Source organism: Cynara cardunculus (genome assembly GCF_001531365.2).
Source record: "Cynara cardunculus var. scolymus isolate 2C chromosome LG 1, CcrdV1, whole genome shotgun sequence".
NCBI classification, from domain to species: Eukaryota; Viridiplantae; Streptophyta; class Magnoliopsida; order Asterales; family Asteraceae; genus Cynara; species Cynara cardunculus.
Genome location: NC_037528.1, coordinates 2525990 through 2549286, shown reverse-complemented (window position 1 = coordinate 2549286; position 23297 = coordinate 2525990). Strand labels below are relative to the sequence as shown.

General features: G+C 31.6%; 2 protein-coding genes across 2 annotated transcripts; one reads left to right on the top strand and one right to left on the bottom strand.

Annotated features, from left to right (window-relative positions):
- Positions 1 to 777: 777 nt before the first annotated feature.
- Positions 778 to 1276, bottom strand: LOC112519896. Its single transcript, XM_025128214.1, has 2 exons — positions 1178 to 1276; positions 778 to 996 (listed from the first exon to the last, which is right to left on the bottom strand). The coding sequence occupies exons 1-2, from the start codon at positions 1274 to 1276 to the stop codon at positions 778 to 780; spliced, it is 318 nt and encodes a 105-aa protein (XP_024983982.1).
- A 17996-nt stretch (positions 1277 to 19272) lies between these two features.
- On the top strand, positions 19273 to 22893 carry LOC112523558 (protein NRT1/ PTR FAMILY 5.1). The gene is made up of 4 exons (XM_025133209.1): positions 19273 to 19375; positions 19490 to 19707; positions 20186 to 20742; positions 21957 to 22893. Exons 1-4 carry the CDS (start codon positions 19273 to 19275, stop codon positions 22831 to 22833), a joined length of 1755 nt encoding a protein of 584 aa, XP_024988977.1. The 3' UTR covers positions 22834 to 22893.
- The last annotated feature ends 404 nt before the right edge of the window (positions 22894 to 23297 follow it).

The window sequence follows — 23297 nt, the reverse complement described above, 5'->3', positions numbered from 1 at the left end:
ATTCCATCATTTTTCACGTAATTAATATTATAAAATAATTTAACAACCATTTTATCAATAATTTCAAAATCAACTAATTATTCATTTATTAATCAAAATATATTAAATGAAAATATGAAATGAAGCCTATGAATCTTAGGCCCACAACTATGACACCGATGACCGATCGTACCGTATTACAATTTAATTGGGCCAAAAGATATTATAAGCCCATTTCAATACAAGTTGTACTGTATTGGATTTTTCTTGGAGAAAATGAATTAAATATTTAATTTGACATATCATTTCATATATTTTGTTTTTAATCACGGATCTTTTACCAAACGCTACCAGGTAAGTATTTGCTGATAAAAATATCATTATAATTTATCTTATCATGTAACATTTTCGGATTCTCGACTATTAAATAAATTATTGGTAAGTGTTTTTTCCCCGTAAGGTGGCGTTTGGTTCGCAGATTCTGGAGAAATCTGATGGAATTCTAATGTTGAATTTCATTGACTAAATTTCATTATCTCGTTTGGTTCATTATTTTTAATGAAAGAGATCTTCAAAATTCTATAAATTTCACAAATAAATGAATTTAATATTTCTTAGCAACTACATGATATTTTGATGGAATGAAATCTTCATTATACCAAATGTCTTTAACCTAATATATTATAATCTCATAAAACTCAATATGACCATTGTCAACCACTTTCGACCACTATCGATCTGAATCACCACGGACCACCACCACCGACTACCGCCGATCTGAACCACCGCCACCACCAACTACCACCGGTCTGAACTACCACCGACGACCACCGATCTGAACCACCGCCGACCGCCACCACCGACGACCACCGATCTAAACCATCGTCGACCGCCACCATCGACCACCACCAATATGAACCATCGTCTACCGCAACCATCGACCACCACCGATCCGAACCATCGTCGACCGCCACCATCGACCACCACTGATCTAAACCACCGCCGACTACTATCGATCTAAACAACCATCGACATTGTTGATCTGAGCCACCACTGATTTGATTCATTGTTAATCTTAACCACCGCCGATGACCGCCATCTGAACCACAATGGACCACCACCAATTTGAACTACTGTCGACCATCGCCATCTGAACCACCAAAGACCACCATCGATCTGAACCACCGCCAACTACTACCGATCTGAAGCACCGCCAATCTAAACCACCATTGACCATCACCGATCTGATCCATCGTCGATCTGAACCACATCCGATCATCATCACCTGAACCACCATCGATTTATATCACTGTCAACCACCGACGACTACCATCAATCTGAATCACCGTCGGGCGACCACTAGCGATTTAAACAACCACCACCTATCTGAACCACCACTGACCACCTCCATCTGAACCATTACGGACCAACACCGATCTAAACCACCGTCCATTTAGTAACGTCGTTTGGCTTATGATTATATTTGGGTTGTGTATTTTATATTGTTTTATATATTAAATAATTATTTTATTAAAGTATTTGTAGTTTTAGAAAAATTAGAATTTCCAAAAAAAAAAAGACATTTTGTTCATTTACCAATATTTTATTTAAATTCTAAAATGACATTTTGTACACCAAACAGACAGATCCCAATTTCTTAATAGATTTCATTCAAATGTCTGCTAACCAAACAAGTGGTCAAACCTGACAACATTTCATTCTAAAACCTTCAAAATCAAATTCGTTTAACAGATTACATTTCATCCAAAAATATTTCATGAACCAAACGTCAAATTAAGTGTTTAGCAGGTTAAAATCTTATTCCTTATTTATTAGATAAAAATATTGGTCTTTATTATGCTTTTTACAGAGTAAAATTCAAAGTTCTTGACATACTGATATATCATATAAACATAACGACCCATTACTCACCGTACATCGTTCACAAAATAAAAATGTTAAACGGGTAAATTTAATTTGAGAAAAAAAGTAATAAATACCATATTCTTTAAGGAATAACATTTCCATTAATTATATAATTGTAATATTAATTAATAATTTACAAGCGAGGGAGGGAGAGATAATTCACTACATTATTCTAGAAACCATAGTAGTAGACTTGCGACCGAGGAACCATCATCCCATTCGTTGGATTAAAGGCCATCGCCTATTCCTTGAGCAAATTGGACCTTAAGTCTCTACTTCTGATGGTTATGATCATCCCCACGCTTTTCATAATGGTGGTACAGCGCCGCACCGGATAACACCGCCAATGTCAAGGCTTGTGCATGCATCCTATAATTAAATGGCATACACAAATATATTAAAATTAATATAACAACTACATAAATATAAATGGCTTATTTCCATTATTACTTTGTATTAAACATTGTCCTGAAAATTAATATACATATATATATATACATATATATATATATATATTATTAGGTTTGATCCTGTGTATTTAATTTAAAAAAATTAAATCATGTCAGGAACTTATCTTACAGATATGAATGATCATCAAAAGTACGATATTACTTCAGACTTAAACTCTTAAAATAACTATGAAGTATAACTCTGAAAAATGACTCTTTAGAAAATTAAATGTAAATAGAAATAAAACCTGGCATGAATGAGCCTAAGGCTTGGCTTAAATGGAGCTCTCTTAGCACCTGTGTAAGCCATTGATGCTCCAACTGCTGTTGCCCATATTGTTCCTACACTCACATTATAAAAACATCAACATTTAGTCATATGATTTTATGCCGAAATCATTTTTACAAACTAACAACAGAGTGGGACCAGTAGCTCAGAGGATTAGTGATTATAACTGATCAAGATGCAGTTAATATCATCTAATCAGATAATTCAGCCGATCTCGATTCAGTTAACAGATAAAAAGATAGAGATGAGAGTTATAAATTACCAATGCTAGCGAGCTTGTGCTCTGAGACCCACGATTGCACAGCGTCCATTTGAATCTGATAAGAAACTTGAATGATTTTAAGTAATTGTGTTGGTTTGAGGATGGATGGATGGAAGTGTGGTTGGTATATATAGGAACTCAGTATTTACATTTTGGCCCCTTGTTTTTCTTTATTGACTTTTTAACTTAGAGTTTCAAGGAAAAGTGTTGGAGAAATTAATTTATATATACAACCCCTTTACTTTTTATTATTATACATATTTCATCACTTCTCTAAAAACTGGTGGTTGTTGTATTCAAAGTAAAAACAGTGGGCAGTTTGTTGAAAAGATCTCCTGGTTTCCATATTTGCGCATATATATATATATATATATATATATATATATATATATATATATATATATATATATATTTGGGTCTCACACTGTAGATTCTTGGGATCCATTTAATCTACTTCTACTTTTCGGATGCAATGTATATTAAAACAATCGTAGATCGAACCAGATTAAAATAAACAAAATTTGGTGTGTTTATCGTACGTTTATTCAGTGTTACTTGTTTTATTGGATGAATAAAAGGATTAATAATCATACCCGTTAAGAGTATAGTAAGGATCGAGAATCTTACTCGGTAAGTGTTCACATGTTTATCGACAATTCGTTTTGATGGCCGAGAACTGTTACCCGATAAGATAAGTGAGAGCAATGACTTTTGTCGATGATAAATTATTTTTTAAGATAAATAATACACATAAGTTGGGGTTCTTATGAAAACTGTATTTCTGCTCGAAGTAGAGAAAGTGTTTACATACATCTTATTTCTTATATCCCGTTTTTGAGATATTTAGATGATACGTTTGTGTGACTCTAGAGCATAAACAATAGAACTAACGTAGTAAATTCTGAATTAGTTTCGAGGTGTGATCTAGAAAGTGATTGTAGTACTGTAATTACACGTGATTTCAGATGGTGCAAATTAAAATCCCTTTCACTCTCTTTCAAATTTCTGGTAACAAAAACAAAAAAAAAAAAAAAAAAAAACTCCATTCAGGTGTTGCAAATAGGGGTGCTCATGAGTTGGGTTGATTGGGTTGAAGACATTTGAACAACCCAACCCAATGTTTACGGTCTGAAAATTTCTTAATCCAACCCAACCCGTACGGGTTGGTCGGATTGATACTTTGGTCCATTAAAATATTATTCTAATATTGAATATGTTATTTCTCTATCATAATTTCTTTTTCATTATCAACCATTTAATACAACTTATCCATATTTCTTACGTATATCACATTCAGTTAATTTCTTCAATTTACATATATATGTCCACATTTACTTAACATATATACGAATGAGTTATATAGGGATGTGAATAGATTGAAAATACGTGTATATGAAAAGCATACATGATAGTGTAATTATATAATGTATATATTAATAGAAATTCAACAATCATATTAAATCCAAGAAATAAAAGAATATCGGGTTCATCGGGTTGGGTTGGGTTCAAATATTAGTAACTCAATACCTACAGTTTGACAATTTTACAACTCGATTAGACATCGGGTTAGGTTATTTCGTGTTGGATTGGCTTGGATTAATCAGGTTTGTCGGGTTTTTGATCACCCCTACTTGCAAAAACCATTTTTATGTTAATTTTAATTAAACCGCATTTATTTTATAGTTTTTTTGTTTTATTTTATACTATAATGATTCACTATCTGTTTTGTGCAAAAAATTTTGGATTCATCTATGACGTCTTACCAAGCTTATCTATTATCCAACATTCTCATTGTTTATTGGTGACATAAATTTGTCCAATATGTTAGTATGTTACAAAAAATAAAAAACGACATCACTTCTAACGTCCAAAATAACACTTAAATCCAATTTTAAAATGTTATAAAAATTACTGATAGTTCATAGACTTAGGGACACTTACCCGGTAAGCATTTATCGGTAAAATTCAACATTACCGCTTACTTAACGGGTAAGATTTTATTCGCTAAAACGCATTGTATGCAACAATTTATCCCGGTAAGCGCTAACCATGGTAAGAGTCTTCGTTCTCACTTACTGGGTAAGATTCTCGATTTTTGCCTTCGCTATTACCGGATAAGATTATTAGCCCTTGTCATATTCATCCGGTAAAGTAAAGTGACTTGGTAAGCGTTTACCCGGGTAATCGTTTGGTAAACGACACCTTACTTGTACTCCAGTTTTCTCAAAATAAATATTCACAATGAAAATGATGCAAATTTTAAAATGTATAATTATTACACGTTTTGAGTAAGTAAATGGCATTTTACCCTTCATAATATATGAAAAATCTTTTATTAATCATATGATCAAGGATATACTGGAAAAGTGCACAGTTAGCTTTGAAACTAGACACACGTCGTTTTTATATAAATTGTAACCTAAATGGTTTTATTAGACTTATTATCAAATGTTTGGTTCTTGATTTGGTTATTTGAGTTTGAGTATATTGAATAAACTTCGAATATGCTCAATACCCGGGGCACAGGTGTTGAGAAGCCCCCGTGATGACTAAAATAGTCATGGCATTCTGGTAAAGGCTACTACCAAACCACATAGAGAATGTTGGATGCATCATATGTACCGAATACCAGATAGAGCCGAATATCAGATACCTATGGTCACCACGGAATGTGATGATGTAGTGCCCGACACTTTCATTCCATTATGACGCATGATTGGACTGATCATCCATCGGGAACAATGTATCCTAATGATACAGATGACCTTTTTACCTTAAATATTTTTTATTATATAACTCTCAATTTTTAGAATTTACACTTAACTTGATTCCACTTGTATCGTAATATTTTCTTTCAGTTATTCATTCATATTTGATATTCTTGTGCTATGTTTGTTTTGTTTTACCTCGACAAGTTGAGGATCTAACCTAGCTGCATGATGAAGGGTTGAGATGACTTAGGATACTAAAAGACTAACGGTTGAATATAGTGTGTTTGCTATGTTATTATGTGAATATGTTAGTGATACGAATTATAATGGTTGTATTTTTTTTTTTGGGAGTTCCATTAGAGCTTAGTACTGTAAATGGTAGACTTTTAATCCGTTTTCGGTTGTGACATGTCTCATCTTAAGTTTAGTATGATATCAAAATAAAAATATAGACATTTGATTTAAAAACAGAGGGAGTAACAAAATTATAAACCCAGAAACAGGTGGTGCATGGTTGTCGTCAACTCGTACCATAAGGTGTTGGGTTAAGTCCATGCCCCCTATGCCCTGGACGACACACGTGCTATAATGACCGGGGCAAAGGGTCGCGTTCTGCTTAAATAGTAGATATAAGTAATTAAAAATAAAATACCAAATAAACTCAAAAGCTTTATTTTTCATGAATATAAAAAAAATTGTGACAATTTGATCTGGTTTGATTTTTGTTTTAAAACCAAGGGCAGGTGGCAAAATAGAACATAGAATTGTATTTCGACTGAACACTGTACTTTTCAGATTTGGGTATCATCGTCCTAGGAACCATAACCAGGTGCTACGTGGCTATTTTTTTTGTTTTATTTTTCTGTTTATTATTTTACAATATTTCATATTTTTAAACGTACAAAAATATTAAATATAAATGCACTAAATATGTCTGAAAAGGTACTCATATAATATAATAAGATATTTCTTGATTTCAATATTTTGTTTTATTTTTTTTGTCTCTATCAATATTATAATACGAATTTATCTGGTTTTGAACAAACAATAATGTTTTTCTTAATAAAATTTAAATTTAATATATTATAAAAAAATTAAAAAATTATAGAATTTCTCATTTTTTTTTTTGTAATTTTTTTAATTCAATTTTTTATTATACTTTAATTTAGGTTTAAGGATGAAGTAATTTATTTTTGGTTCAAGAACATAAATTTTGTGAAGATAATAACTAAGTATTATGTTATAAGTTAATAATTATTTTAATTATATTTTAGATTTTATATTTAAAATAAGTATTTTATTCTATATTTGATTATATTTATCTACAGTTAATTACATAAATTTAAACATGAAGCTTAATAAATTGTACTTACGCATAATTTACTTGTGATATTAAATTTTAAGTAATATGCATCAATAATCAGTACTTCATATATAAAAGATCGTTTTTAAAAGTTTTTGTCAAATGTTTTATAATATACTAGAAGGGTACTCGCGCAATGCAACGAGATATATATCGATTTTAGTGTTTCATTTTATTTCGTCTCTGTAGATGTTTTAACATGGTTTTTATGTGATTTTTGAGAAATGGATAATGTTATCAGTTTTGAATAAAATATAAATTTGAAAATATCATAAAATTTCGAAAATAAATATATCAATATTAATATCAAATTAACTATTTGAAAGTTCTTGTTTTTTGTGTAATTTCTTTAATGCAATTTGTTTTGTTATAATTTAATTTAAATTTAATAACGAATAATTTATTTTTGATTTAATTATATAATATTTTTTATAAAAATAATAATTAAGTATTTTGTTAGAACTCAATGATTATCTTAATTATATTAGATTTTTTATATATAAATTGAACTGTTTATCTGCAGTTAGTCACACAAATTCAGACATGAAACTTTAATAAGTATGTACTTACATACAGTTTATTTGTAAGCTTTAATTTTAATTCATGCATAAAAAATAATTTTTAAGAGTTTTTGTCAAATGCTTTATAATATAATATAAATATAGATAATATAAATTTGTACATCCCTAACTATTATTTTCCAAATTAAACAAGTTTTATAAATTTGATTAATAAAAACAAGTCACATTATAATTTCATAATTAAAAAATAGTCAAAAAGTAGTCACATTAAATAAATAAAAGTAGTTATGCCTTAACTTTATCGTCAGGAGAAAGTAGTCATACATATTTTCTTTTTAAAATTTAAATAAAAATTGATTATCAACAATCGCAACCAATCCTATATAAAACTTGCCTTCTGTGATATTAATATAAAAAGATATTTTTTAGCTTACCTAGTGACAAAATCACAAATTATTAATAACATTATGTTATAAAATATCATTACCTGCCAACAACACTTCTTATTATTACCGAATAGCCTTTGACCTAGCGGTATGCGAGTCTTTGGTCTCCTAAAAGGTCAAGGGTTTAAGCTTCACAAAATTTGAGAAGAATGTGTAAGTTTATTTGTTATATTTACCATATATAAATATTACATACTTAAAAAAAACACATTTTATTATTAATTTTTTGTTAAAGTATCTTGTATTTTAGAATATGGTATGTGGATGGGTTTAAAATCTGTGACCATAAAAACATGTTACTTTGAAAAAAGTAGTCATGCTTTAAATTCAATCAATCACTTTTTATTTTTAGAAATACAATAAACTTAAAATGATCATATACTAAAAGCAATATTTTCTTAATCACGTGTTTTAATTTATTTTTTAGTTTAATTTAATTTATAAAAATATTAGATAATAATAAAAGCAAAAACACTTGGGCAGGAGCCAATTGTTTTAGGTTAAAACATTAGGTGGAGGCCCATTTTATCGAGAGCAGAAACCAATGGCCCCCCACTTATCTCTATTTTTGAGCATCAACGCTAAAAAAAATGTTTATTTTAATAGTTATATTATATTCATATTATATTATAAAGTATTTGATAAAAAAAATTAAAAACTATTTTTTATGCATAAAGTACTGTTTATTGATGCATATTACTTAAAATTCAAGAGTATAATTAATTTTGCGTAAATACAACTTATTAAAACTCAATTTTTAAATTCGTATAACTAACTGTAGATAAAGATAATCAAATACATGATAAACATTCATTTTAAACATAGAAAATCTATAATATAATTAAAATAATCATTGAATTCTAACAGAATGTTTAATTTTTATTTTTATAAAAAAGTTATATTATTAAACCAAAAATAAATTACTTTGTTATTAAATATAAATTGAATTATAAAAAAAATTGAATTAAATAACTTATACAAAAAAAAAATAACTATTAAATAGTTAGTTTGATACTAATATTAAACTTTTTTTTAATTTTATGTTATTTTCAAATTTATATTTCATTCAAAAATAAAAACATTATCGCTTTCTCAAAACCACATAAAATCATATTATATCGATAGAGATAAAGAATAAAAACTAAACATTAAAATCGAGATTTATCTCGCTGCATTGCGTGAGTACATTTCTAGTTGTATGTTAAAATAAAAATGAAATAGATGATAGTAATCTTAAAAAAAATTAGAAAAATCTATAAAAATTGAGGGAATAATATTTAATTTTATCTCACCAATCAGCGACATGAAAATTAAGTGGTTTTTTAGAGAGAAATAATACTTTAATAAACGTATTTTATATTTTAATTATATAGTTAATGCTATAGTTGTAAAAATAGAGTAGCTGTTGGAGTTTGATATAGTTTTTAAAGAGTTTTGGAAAAAATATAACATATTTGTTGGAGATATTCTAATTGAGTGTTTGGTTTTATGAAATGGTTTTCAGGGATTTGGATTTCGTGAAATAATTTGGAAATGGAGGGATTTGAAATGTTTGGTTTTAGGTTTTGAAATTGAATTGGATTCTATTATTTATAAACAATTTGTAAAAACAAATTTTAAATAATTATAAAAATAATTAAATTACCTTATTATAAATTGATTACCGAAAACAACATTTTTAATATAACTTTTTTTATTAGCATGTATATCTGACCCGCTATGCGAGCCGACTAATCCTATGGCGACCACCCGCTTTACGGGTAGCCAGGAGTCACCGCATTTGAATCTGCGTGGCCACAAAAGAATTTTTATTCCTCCTTTGATTCGAGTCTGAGATCTCCAGACGCTTTTGACATTTGTAGCCCAAACTCAAACCAATCAGACACCTTTATTGTTCGTTTTTAACATAATTTAAAAATCACGAACAAAATTTAATATATCACTTTTCCACGTTAACCGTACTTAAAATATCTAATAAAGAGATTAAAATAAACAAATATGTAAATCATGGTTGATTTTTGAGCAATTATAATTTGGTTTCGTGTAGTTAGTCCAAATACTGACTTGTCCCTTTTAACGGTTGCTAACTGACGATGTTAACTCCAAGGACCTTGAGTGATATGAAATTTAAAAGCTAGGGACTATCAATGTAATTCAGTTTATATTTTAACAGGTCCAAAGTGCATCTAATGGTATGTATCATCAAATTTAAAAGCACGGCTTGGCAGATGACGACGATGAGAGGAAGGGCAATATATCAGTTACGGTGAGGGTTTTCCCTTGGTTTGATATTTGGCTCACGTCTATTTGCATTGAACGAGAGGTTACAGTGATCGACCAGAGGAGGATCAACAAAGTAACAGTGTGTGATTGACTAGTTATGAAGAGGAAATCAAACAAACCATAGAGCTATGGGTAAAGTTGGAAGATCTGACCGCTAAATAGGGTGACATGAAGTTGACGAAACTTTGCCGTGCATTTAAATTTAATTAAGTTACGTGTATTGTTAATTTCCCATTTTGTATTGTAAGAACTAAGAATTATGAAAATGTGAATTAATTGACTGAATATTTAAATAAAATGTTTGGTACAACCTATTACAACTTAGGGGCCGTTTATTAAGAACTTACCCGATAAATGCTTATCGGGTAAATTTTATCATTTAATGAACATGGCAAGGGTCGAAAGTCTTACTCGGTAAGAGAGATGATAATGATAGAGAATCTTACCTGGTAAGTGATGGTGATGATTCTTACTTGGGTAAACATTTACCAGGTAAATTGTTGCATACGATACCGTTTTCATATACTACAATATTACCTGGTAAAATAGATTATAGTGCTGACTCCTACTGGTAAGTCTTACCGGATAAACATTCGGGTAAACGGTCTCTTAGTATTTTACGATTTGATGTATATCAGTGGTTTGTAAATAAACTCAAATCGAATATATAATTTTGCTATTTTGATTCTAAATTGCAGATCAGACGACCTTAAGGACATGTTTGTTGGCAACTTGATAAACTTAACGAGATTTACAACTTATTTGGTCGGATGTACTGCTTGGTAATGACTTAATAATACATATAATGACTTATCAGTAAGATTATAGGGTGAGGGTGAGGGTGAGGGTGAGGGTGGGGGTGGGGGTGGAAGTCAAGTTCTTTTCCAAACATGTATCTCCCAATTAAAAAACATGGGTTTTCTGTTTATGAAAAAACAATTTCAAACAAAACTTTACCAACTTCTACAGATAGATTAATCAATATAAACAACTTTTTAGGTATATAATATTTATATGCGGCAAATAGAACAAATAAACTCTCACACTCTCCTCACATTTGGTGAGGTCTGAACCCCTGACCCCTAAGGAGGCTAATGACTCTCATACCGCTAGTCCAAAGGCCATTTAGCAATATAAACAATTTTATTCATACATAAATTAATGAAAAACCAATCAAACAATCTACTCGAGAGGAGATGGAAAAACAAAGCACCAAACCTTTTGGGGTTTGGCGATCTAAGACCGATGGGTCTTGTTCGGTCCATTAAACTTCACCACCTAACTATTGGACTTATCAGATCGAACCTAACTTAGCGAACCCAGACTTTATATAGAGGAATTGACAAAAATAATTAATCCACCAAAGTTATTTCACTCTTTAGTCATGTCAAGAACCAACTTCCTCAGATAACCATAGTTTATGCAAAATTCTTATGCATTATTCGTAACAATTGATTTCGAGCAAAAAAAATCAAAAACTAAGTTTACGTAAAAACTTTTATATACGTAAACTTTTATTTTTTGCGTAATTTTCTTACGTAAAGATTCAAACTTGAATAGGGACTAAAAAGTAAATTTGGTTGAATTTTTCAATTCCCCCTTGTATTGTCTGGTTTCGGTTTCCCCTGGCTTCCCGCCAATAAATCTTCCCTAACAATCTACTTTCTTCTCGCGTCTCCCTGATTATTTTTGTATAGGAAATAGAATTGGGAAGCAATGGAGGAAGCTGAACCAGAGAAACAACTATGAATGGTAATGGGATCATCATCAACTCAGAGGAAACCCTTTTTTAATCTCACAAACCACATTCCTCGTCCCCGCCCTCATCAAATCGAAGAAAACCACATCCTCCGCCGTTTCCGCCATCTCCTGTTCCAGTATCGGATCCACCCAAAATCGTTATCGTGTTCAACCCAAGTATCGTTCCGAGGGACCAACATACTCTTCCGACTCCACGGACTCCCACTTCTGGTAGTTTCTATCTTGCACAAAAACAAATGTGGGGTTATGCTTTAATCGAAACTAGTTATGCATTTAGGGTTTGATATTAAACTAAGTTTAACCTGCTTTGTTCTAATACTTGACTGGATCCATTTTTGGTTTTTAGGGTTTCCATGGTATTGTAGTTAGGTCTAACTGACTTGATTTGAATTTCCCATTGAAGTGTGAATGTTTGTTTGTTCGTTAATTCTACGTTCACGCCCATAACTTGTATTTTGGTTTGTTTAAATTACAGTGGATAAACACCATGATTAGGGCCTTATCTTACACTTGTCTGGCTTAATCTCTCTGTTCATGTCTTATGGTCGTTTGGCTTTTACCATCCTTGTAAATCTTATCGTCTGTGTAATGTACAATAAACTGTTATACGCTTCACGTTGTGTAGGAGTCAGTGAATTATGCCTGTTTCATCAGTGGTTCTGTGGATTACTATGATTGTATCTTTTTTGTGATATCGTGTAAGTAAATTGTTGTTTGTATTGCTTAGATGATTGGACTGGTGATGGGAATCATATAGCATATAGTCGAAGACCAACAATGCTGAAAACCAAGAACAGGATAAAGGCTGCTGCTGTTACTGTTTATCCTACTCATCTTGAGAAAACAAAAAATAACATAGAGGATCTTCAAATCCCACTTTCTGAGTTTAAAGATAATGGGAAGGCAGTGACTGTGAGTTCTAGCTTGTTGATCTCTCTAAGATACCTGAGAAGGTAGTTGCTACACCTATCGATTATGGTATTCTAGAGAAGAAGGATAAAGGAAGTAGTTGTCATCCTCTATTGAGGATCAGAAGCAAGGTTATCAGTAACTTTGATAATTTGCCATTTTCAATTTGGTATAGTTAACACCCTTGGAAACTAAAGACATAATCCACATCAGATGCCGTTAAAGTATCACTGACATTATTTGCCCTCCTTGTCATTGGATAGGAATGAAGTTGATGGAGCAGAAGATGCAAGCCACCAACAGATCCTCTTCTGAATAATAAGGTGTGTTTACTTGACACTTCTATAAGAGTTGAATACTGTTTTGGGAGTTGCATCTCTTGGATTCTCTTTTGTAGTGTTTGCCCAGTCTTCAACTTCTCTCCCAGAGTTTCATTTTGTGAAATTAACTTATACCACTTAACTGTTGGTCCATTTCGATATCTAACACACAATAACATTACTATCGTTTTTGGTGTCTAGCATCATGTTTACTTGCAGATACTAATGTAACATATAGAATGCTAAATAATGTATTTAAAATGAAGAATACAACTCATGAATAATTGAATATAAAGTAAATTCTTAGAAATTAGAAATCTACTGTATACTCAACTACCAAAAGATTCTTAATGGTCATTGTTCTGCAGAAGATGAGATACTCATCAAAGAGAAGTTCTAAAGAATTTGTATTGCCACAAGATTTTATTGATCAACAAAGAGCTTACTTTAAAGAGGATGATGAGTATGGACTAGAAGTGGAGGAAGTATCGGTCTAAACAAGAAGAATGATCTAATCATTTAGTCAGGGATGTCTCACTTATTCAGTTTCTTATATAGTCACACTTACATATGTCAAATATCCTGAAAATATTCACCACCTCCAAATAAATTATACACCCATGTTGCTGTATATTGGCCTTCTTGCTCTTTAGAGTAGTTTTAGGTAGATCAATTGTATATGAAACAATATAAACAACATCTTATAGTGATAAAATACGATTTAGCAGTTGTAAATCTGATGCTGCAAGTGAAACAACTGAATTCATATATTTTTTTACATGTTTTTTAAACAGTCTCCTGCTATCTTTCAGCACTTTGATCTAGTGGGTTATCCCCTTTTACTTGTTTAGTGGTCATACCTCCCTGAGCACTTTGGTTTAGTGGAACGCTGCTCATTGTTTTGCTCTTTGAACTGGTTTTGGTGTTCATTGAGTGGCTAGATTCCTCTTAAGAGATAAATTTACCTAAAACCCTATGTTACTCGGTTTTAAAACTTGAAGATAAACCAGAAAGCTAGGTATTGGGAAATGTTACCTGAGAAACCAAGAATTCTTGATGTAGTGGCATTTTAACCTTAAGTCTCTCTACAGGCTAGTATTATGCAACATATAGGCACACTAAAGGAGGACAATGATATGGAAACATGATTTGATGCATGTTCTTTGGCCAATGTCGGCTGATCACACCTTTTAGTTGAGTGCACAAAACTTGTCTAATGAGATGCTTTTAGGGTAGTTTTGGCACTTTGAATTGCAAGGAATTCAAAAGTAAGAATGGTGGTGTAGTTTTGAAGAAAAATGTCAATGTACAATCGGTCTTTCTTAATAAAAACCATGATACCGTTTGTTGGACTAAAAAACAGAGTTTGATTGCTACCTAAAAAAGAACCATTGAGATTGTTCTATCTCAAACTTGTCTTATTCGTTGGAGACGATTTCTTTTGTATACATATAGATGTATGCAATAATGATTTATTTGTCAATGGGGTACGGGTTATGTTACGTATGTAGGACGTAATACAGCAGGACCACAAAATGAGGGTTTTTTTAGGTATTTATCTAATTGTAGATGAGAGCTACACAAGTGGGATGTTGATCTTTTGGTTATGATGAAGGGAATCTTGAATGGTCACTAAAAGATTGGCCTAGTTTTGGAGTTTGGTCTTGCATAGGTTTTTGTTTTCTTCCTGGTTGATGCTACAATTGCCCCTGAATTATGGAAATCTCAATATCCTTCATTTCTTAATCTCAACTCTAATAGCTGGGGACGCCCTTTTGTCTTGATAAGGAACTTATGTGGCTATTCTCCATCCTATATTGATGTTTATAGCTTCTTATCTATGGTCGGTTCTCATTAGATATTGAAAGCCCTTTTATAAGTTAGAATTTTATATAGAAGTTTGTTCTTTTTAATTTGTTGTTTTTCAAGTATTGCGCTTCGGATATAGATCGCCTGTCCCAAATTCTCATGTTCCATTCTTGTCCATGAATCACATGAAGAGAAATTTTCAGAACGAGAATCCGTTCTTGAATTTAATATATATATATATATACACACATACATACACCACATATTTATTCCTCAGGCTTGAAGGTCTCTTTAGAATTAACCTTTTTAGTATGTTTTTAATGGTTTTAGGTGACTTATAAGTTGTTAGTCATGGGGAAGTTAAGACTGGGATAGGTGATTTCTCGCGAAGGTAGATTCTTGGTAAGTGATTGTTGAAAAAGATCATGATCAAACATTAAATGTAGAATGCCGATTTGTCGAGTACGGAATCTTTGGTTTCGGACCACAACTAGGGGGTACCCACTACCCAACAACATAAATAACATGTTGAATTTACTCGGGAAATTCTTAAAATTATGCTTAATGTTGTTCCAAATATGAAAAACATACTTCATGTTAATAAAAACCAAACAAATGTTGTATATCCAACCTGAGATATATAGGGTCTAGAGAATGTTTATGTATACAGACCTGAACTCTACCCATAAGGGTAAAACGATACTCCAATTAGCGCCCTTGGAAATACAAGGAAGTCACTCTAAGCATACTTAGATTTGGCAACAGGGGTATTTTTGAAAGTATTTAAAAGTTCAGCATATTTTTAGAGTGTAAATATGAAGTATACATTTTTTTATATTGGAGATAACTTTGAACATAGGTTTTGAAATATCACATTTAATTTTCCCATCTATGATTGGCTGGGTATATACCTTAAGGCAAATTAACATTTTCCCTTTCTCAAGGGAAATCCAATGGTCCCTTGCAAGCATATAAACTCAAACTCTATTAGTCCTTGGAGTTGATAAATAAATAAATTCTATATATATATATATATATATATATATATATATATGAAAGTTCAAATGAGTAAACAAAAAGGTTGAGAGGGTGCAAAAGAAGGTTCACATGTGAATCATTGGTAAAAGAAAACATGGGACTCACATATGAGTCGTTTTCCGTACATTCTCATCCTTTTACCGTTCTTATTTGAACCTTCACACACACGAACTCACATATAGTGATAAGTTTGGTTGGGGGGGGGGGGGGGTGAATTAGAGCGCACCACATGTCCATGACATTCATCATGAATGTTGTACAAATTTACGATGAATGAGGACATGTGTCGCGCTCTAGGTTGTCTAAGCTTTCATATATAAAAAATTTAATTATATACAAGATAATAGATGAAATGTGATTGGAAGAAAGAAGATAGATGAATAGTGTGCTCCAATAGTTTTGGAAGCGATGAGCAGTAACATTGTACTCATAATTGAAAACACAAGATAGTGAATTGGACTGTGTTTTTTTTCTTTTTTTTCAGCCAATGTTTTCTACCGAAATTATTTTGTCCAATCAAATACCCTGATTTATAGGCAACATGTATATAGTTGCTAGTTAGTTTAATCTATGGATTGCTATTTTTATAATGTATTTAATCCTAGGTGGTCCTCTTTGGTAATTAATGTACATACTTTCTGAATCTGTAGTTCCCTTTGTTTTTGTTAAGGTTTAAAAATATCAAGTATTGTAACTGTATCTTTGGATATTATATTTTATAGTTTGGTTTGTTATATGTATAGAGAGAGAAAGAGAGAGGAGGGGAGGGGGGGGGGGGGGGGGGTGTTTCAAGTGAACTATGGATTCACATATGTACTTATAGTTTGGATATTATATTTATTATAGTTTGCAGTTTTTACCTGAACCCGACTTTATATATGTAGGGAGAAGTTCATTTTAGAAGTGGTAAGTATTTGAGAAGTAAAGAAGTGATCTTAGCCCCTCATACGGTCAAGATTGATAAAAAAATGTGGCTTTGACTAGTCAAGATTTGCGGCTTTGACCGGTCCATCGAAAAATAAAAGGGTAATTTTGTAACTTTACAAACAGACCATAAACAAGTGTATATGTGAACCCATAGTTCATATGTGAATCACACACGTTCATATATGAATAAGTTAGTTAGTTCATTGTGAATCAATGAGTTCATATGTGAATCAGTTAATTAGTTAATATGTGAATTACATGGGTTGACATATGCATTTATTTTGCCACCTATTTGTAAAAGTTACAGTCAAAGCAACAAATCTTGATTAGATGAAGAGCTAGGATCGCTTCTCTACTTCTCAAATACTTATCACTTCCCAAATGAACCTATGGCTATATAGGCAAAAAATCGTATGAGAAGGAGAGTTAAAATGAGAAGAGTAAGAAAAAATATCAACCCTTGATCACCTTTAATCTCAAACCCACCATGAATCGCGCTTGCTATGGGGATTGATCCGATGCATCTCATCTTAATATGCATCTAAGGGTGAAGATCATTTCTAACGCTTCTCACCAGAATCCAACCCCATATATACACACATGCATGAGTATAAATATGAATACTATCATTTCTTAATACTATATATAGTGAATCTCATGTGAGACTATAATTTTAGGTATTTTAATTGCCTATTTTTTAGTTTACTTCCACATATATATATATATATTTTTTGTTTTTCTATTTTTATATCTTTTTCAATATGTTTATTCTATTTATTAAATGTACAAATTATCTTTGTTCTATTTTCAATTTTTACTCACTTTCAAAATAGACGTGGTAGAATAAGAGGCAAAAATGTAGCATCTATAATCAAATGACATTTTTAAAATGCATTTAAAATAAGTAAAAACATTTGATTGATGATAATAACTATAATAATTAAATGATAATAATAATAATAACTAGAACGACAATAAAATCAACATATTATTTACCCAAAAAACCAAAATAAGATATTTTAAATTATTTTCTATATTTAATAATATAATAATTAAAAAATGCGTTATAAAAAGAGTAAAAAACTATGGAACGTATCTTACGAATTCATAATATGATAAAATATGCATTAATTCAAGTTACATCCTCAATCATTCTGGTATAATATTTTTAGTTGAATAACTTAAATTTTGACATTAGTTGTTTAATTGATTCATATACAGGGTAGTCCATGCTGTCGCACAATCATATCTGAAATGAACCCATTATAGCATAACAATAGGCATTGGATATTCTCCTGTTAATTCTACTTTGATGTAATGATCATTATTAACATCTTCAATTGCACGATAACGGCATGTTCGTACCATGGTTAAAACGTGTAATATCACATTGTATTTTGATAGCAATTAAAACCCCCATATCAGACATAGTCATCCAATGCTCATATGGTGCAACTTTAATTTACCTAAATCGAATGTTTTTAACATTATTTTAAAACTTTATTACAAACAAATCTTATAAAATCCGATGAAATATCAACTACTTATGTGAGATTTTTAAATCCAATATTTGTAGGTTTTATTAAAATCCCATAGGATTTCAATTCCAGAATTTATGTTAAACAAAACAGCACAGGATTAGAATGAAATCCAATTACAAATCCTACCAAATCTTGCAAAGCAAACAAATCTATAAGATTTTCCAAAGGAACTAAATTAAATGGTGCGCTACAAAAAAATGGGTTTATAAGACACAAAATTTCTGAAAGTGTCCTAATAGACCGTTTTATAAGACATAGGACCAAAAAATAAAGCGTTCTACCTAAATGCTTTGTAATAAGTTTATAATACGCTTTTGAGCGTCTTAAGTATTTTAGAACACTTTGATACAAAATGTCGTATGTCATTTTTTTTGCTAATACGACATTTGTATCAAAAGTGTTTTAAATTTTTTGTTAAGATGGCCAAAAACGTTGTATAAACTTACTGCAACACATTTAGATAAACACTTTGTTTTTTATAAATTATATCTTAGAAAGCACTCTATTAAGATGCTTAGAACTCTAAGTCTTATAAATCCAATTTTGTTGTAGTGGTGGTTATTTGTTTATTAAACAAAAACAGAAGTCGAATACACTTAACCTAGATTCCAAACAGCCCTTAAAATCTAGTCTATCGACAACACAGGCTATATTCGTAAAATCCTATATAAAAAACAAATGTCTACTTATAGACATGCCATCACAACCCTCTCCTTTAATATGTTAAGCTTCAGAAATATGGAAGCAAAAGGATACACACAAGATGGTACAGTCAATCTTCGCAGACAACCTGTGATCTCTTCCAAAACTGGCAAATGGAAAGCTTGTGCTTTTCTAGTTGGTATTCCATTTCGAGATTCTATATATATGTGTGTGTGTGTATGTCCAATTAAGTTTACAACTTTATTAACAAGATTAATTGTGTTCTTTTTCTTGGTGAATCGATTGGAAAAAGGGTATGAAGCGTTCGAGAGGATGGCGTTTTATGGGGTGGCATCGAATCTTGTTGTATATTTAACAACACAATTGCATGAAGATACGGTTTCATCGGTGAGGAATGTGAATAACTGGTCAGGTGCTGTGTGGATGACTCCGATCTTTGGTGCATATATTGCTGATTCTTATTTGGGTCGTTTTTGGACTTTCACTTTATCGTCTCTCGTCTATGTCTTGGTATGTAATACGCTTAAATCCTCCCCTTTATTTATTTCGATATATTTGTGTTAAATTAAAAACAAAACCGAAACCGTTCTTTTTTTTTATAAGGTTATGGTTTTGCTTCAAAGGAGGTTGCTTTTTTGTGTGTGTGATTTCGTTCATTAGTTTTTTCTTCAAATAGTGGATAAAAGAAAAAGAAAAACCATTGGCTTGTGTTTCTTTTGGCCATCTATAGTTATGTGTACAATAATTTGCATGAATTGTCGACTTCAATCTTGGTTTCTTTGAGTTTAAATACTAATCATGATCGATTATGTCAAAAAGTACGTTTAGAAACGTCTGAAATCGTATATATACTTCCTGCAATTCATCTTTAGGGCATGCATGCAGTATAAGTACCGTTTCTTATGATCAGATTTGAATAGCTGCTACTGAAAATTTATACGATTATCGATGTGGCTAACGTTTAGTGGTTAAAAAATGGGGTTTTCAGGGGATGGTTTTATTGACTTTGGCAGTTTCCATCAAATTCTTGAAGCCAAAATGCAGAAATGGAGTATGCAACAAAGCCACCACTTCTCAAATTGCATTTTTCTACTCATCTTTATACATCATAGCCATAGGTGCAGGTGGGACCAAGCCCAATATTTCAACTTTTGGTGCTGACCAATTTGATGATTTTGACCCTTATGAGAAAAGACTTAAAGCATCTTTTTTCAACTGGTGGATGTTCAGCAGCTTCACTGGTGCACTGGTTGCCACCCTTGGTTTGGTTTATATTCAAGAAAACTTGGGTTGGGGTCTTGGTTATGGTATTCCAACAATTGGTCTCATTTTGTCACTTCTTATCTTCTACATTGGTACCCCTATTTATAGGCATAAAGTAAGGAAAACCAAGAGTCCCGCCGGCGAATTCTTTCGGGTTGTTAGGGCGGCATTCGCCAATCGCCACCGTGAACAACCGCGTGACTCGTCAGAGCTTCACGAGTTCGATTTGCAACATTATGTCGATAGCGGGAAACGTCAAGTTTATCACACTCCAATTTTCAGGTATTAATTTACTAGCTTTTCTTTCTTGTATTAACATGTACATCTTGTCTTCTAAAACACCCATTACTATACACTATTAAAAAACCGACTTCTTATAAGATGCAAACAACGTCTAAATGTCATAATCTAGAAGACTTAAGTTTATAAAATCAAACTGTTATGTGTTCTATGTAAATATGTTAAAATTAGATGTCATAACGTATTTGGGTATCCAACCAAGCTTTTAAATACACTTTTGAAAGTAATACAGTGTGTCATTATTTGTTTTATACGACACTTTTGAGAAATCTTTTTTTATAAAAAATTTGTGTTTATAAGACATTTTTTCAAAGTGTCATTAAAAAATATAATGTCATATTTTAAAATTGACATAAAAACTTGTTATAACATCAAAAAAACGGCATATCAACATATTAGAACACATTTACATATATAGGACACACAATTATTTGTTTCTATAAATTTAAGTCCTGTTTAGATATAATACATTTTTTATATCCTATAAAATCGATATTGCTCCATAAAACACCTAAAAATACCAGTTATTCTTCAAATGGTTTTAGATAATGCTCCATAAAACACCTAAAAATACCAGTTATTCTACAAATGGTTTTAGATAAAACTAGGGTTGTAGTTGGCGTCAGCATCCAACTTGTTGATTGGACCATACCTAGCTCTTATAAAGCGACCCACACGATGAAAGATAGTCATGGTGGACACTCATATTCAATACCAAATATGACTTTATATATCATAAAGTGTATTAAAAACGAAGGGGTAGAAATGGAATTTCACTGTAGATGCAAGATAATGGGGATTCACAAGTATTGGGGTTTGGGTTGGGGATGACTCATTCATGGTGTCCATAGGAACTAGTTATAAGAAATGGGTCCATAGATATTAAATATTATGTTAAGTGGGTCCCATGTAACATCATGCACACATGCACCATCGATATCATATATCATCTTCCATTGAAAGGGTCGCCGGTAAAAAAAAAATATATATATTTTTATAACTGTGGATTTTGATGATGTTTTGTGTGTGACTGACTTAACTATTTTTAAGACCTGGTCGTAAATACAACAGTCAGGAAAATCTTCATGACTAAGTAAGCTCAAACTGGCCACCTAGCTATAGGAGTCCCAAGGTTTGGCTTTTGTTTGTCTGTTATTATCGTTAACATATGAAACGACAAATTTGCCCTCAATCAGGTTCTTGGACAAGGGTGCACTTAAAGAAGAAAACCATGGCATGCCACCATGCACAATTACTCAAGTGGAAGGAGCCAAGCTTGTTTTAGGGATGGGAATGATATGGCTTGTGACCTTGATTCCTAGCACCATTTGGGCACAAATCAACACCTTGTTTGTTAAACAAGGCACCACTTTGGACCGACATCTTGGATCGAGCTTTCAGTTACCCGCAGCGTCGTTAGGGAGTTTTGTTACCCTTTCTATGTTGATATCAGTACCAATGTACGATAGGTATTTCGTGCCTCTGATGCGCAAAAGAACTAATAACCCCAGAGGAATCACCATGCTCCAAAGGCTCGGGATTGGGTTCACAATTCAAGTTCTAGCCATAGCTATTGCTTATTTGGTTGAAGTTAGAAGAATGAAATCCATCAAATCCCACAATATTACAAGTCCCAAAGAAGATATCCCGATGACCATTTTTTGGTTAATGCCACAATACGTCCTACTAGGGGTTGCGGACGTTTTCAATGCCATTGGATTGTTGGAATTCTTCTATGATCAATCCCCCGAAGATATGCAAAGCCTTGGAACGACGTTTTTCACAAGTGGAATCGGCGTCGGCAACTTCTTGAACAGTTTCTTGGTGACAATGGTAGACAAGGTAACGAGCAAGGGCGGAAAGAAGAGTTGGATTGGGAAAAACCTAAACGATTCACATCTGGATTATTATTACGGATTTCTTTTGATCATTTCGATATTAAATTTGGGAGCTTTTTTGTGGGCATCAAAGAAATATGTTTATAAAAGAGAATCAAATGTAGAAGCAAAAGATGAAATGTTAGAAATGGAATCCAAACCCATGGAAGCCATACCATTAGGGTTACAAGTTTAAGATATAATCTGTAACCAATTATTATTAGTAAATGCATTAGAACCCCAAGAATGCAATTTCAGTGGCTTAGTGTATGATTTTAATAAAAGCCATTTTGTTTATATATTTGGTTATTTATTTATTTTGATTATTTTTATTGGTTTATAAGAAAAAAAATATGTTATTAGTTAATTTAAAAAACATTTATTAAAAATATTTTTACTATATTATAAAACATTTGACAAAAATTCTTAAAAATCACTTTTTATGCGTAAAGTACTGTTTATTAATGCATATTACTTAAAACTCAAGATTACAAGTAGATTGTGCGTAAGTACAACTTATTAAAGCTATATATCTGAATTCGTGTAACTAACTGTAGATAAACATAATAAAATACAAGATAAACATCTTATTTTAAATATAAAAAATTTCAAATATAATTAGGATAATCATTAAATTCTAACAAAATACTTAATTATTAT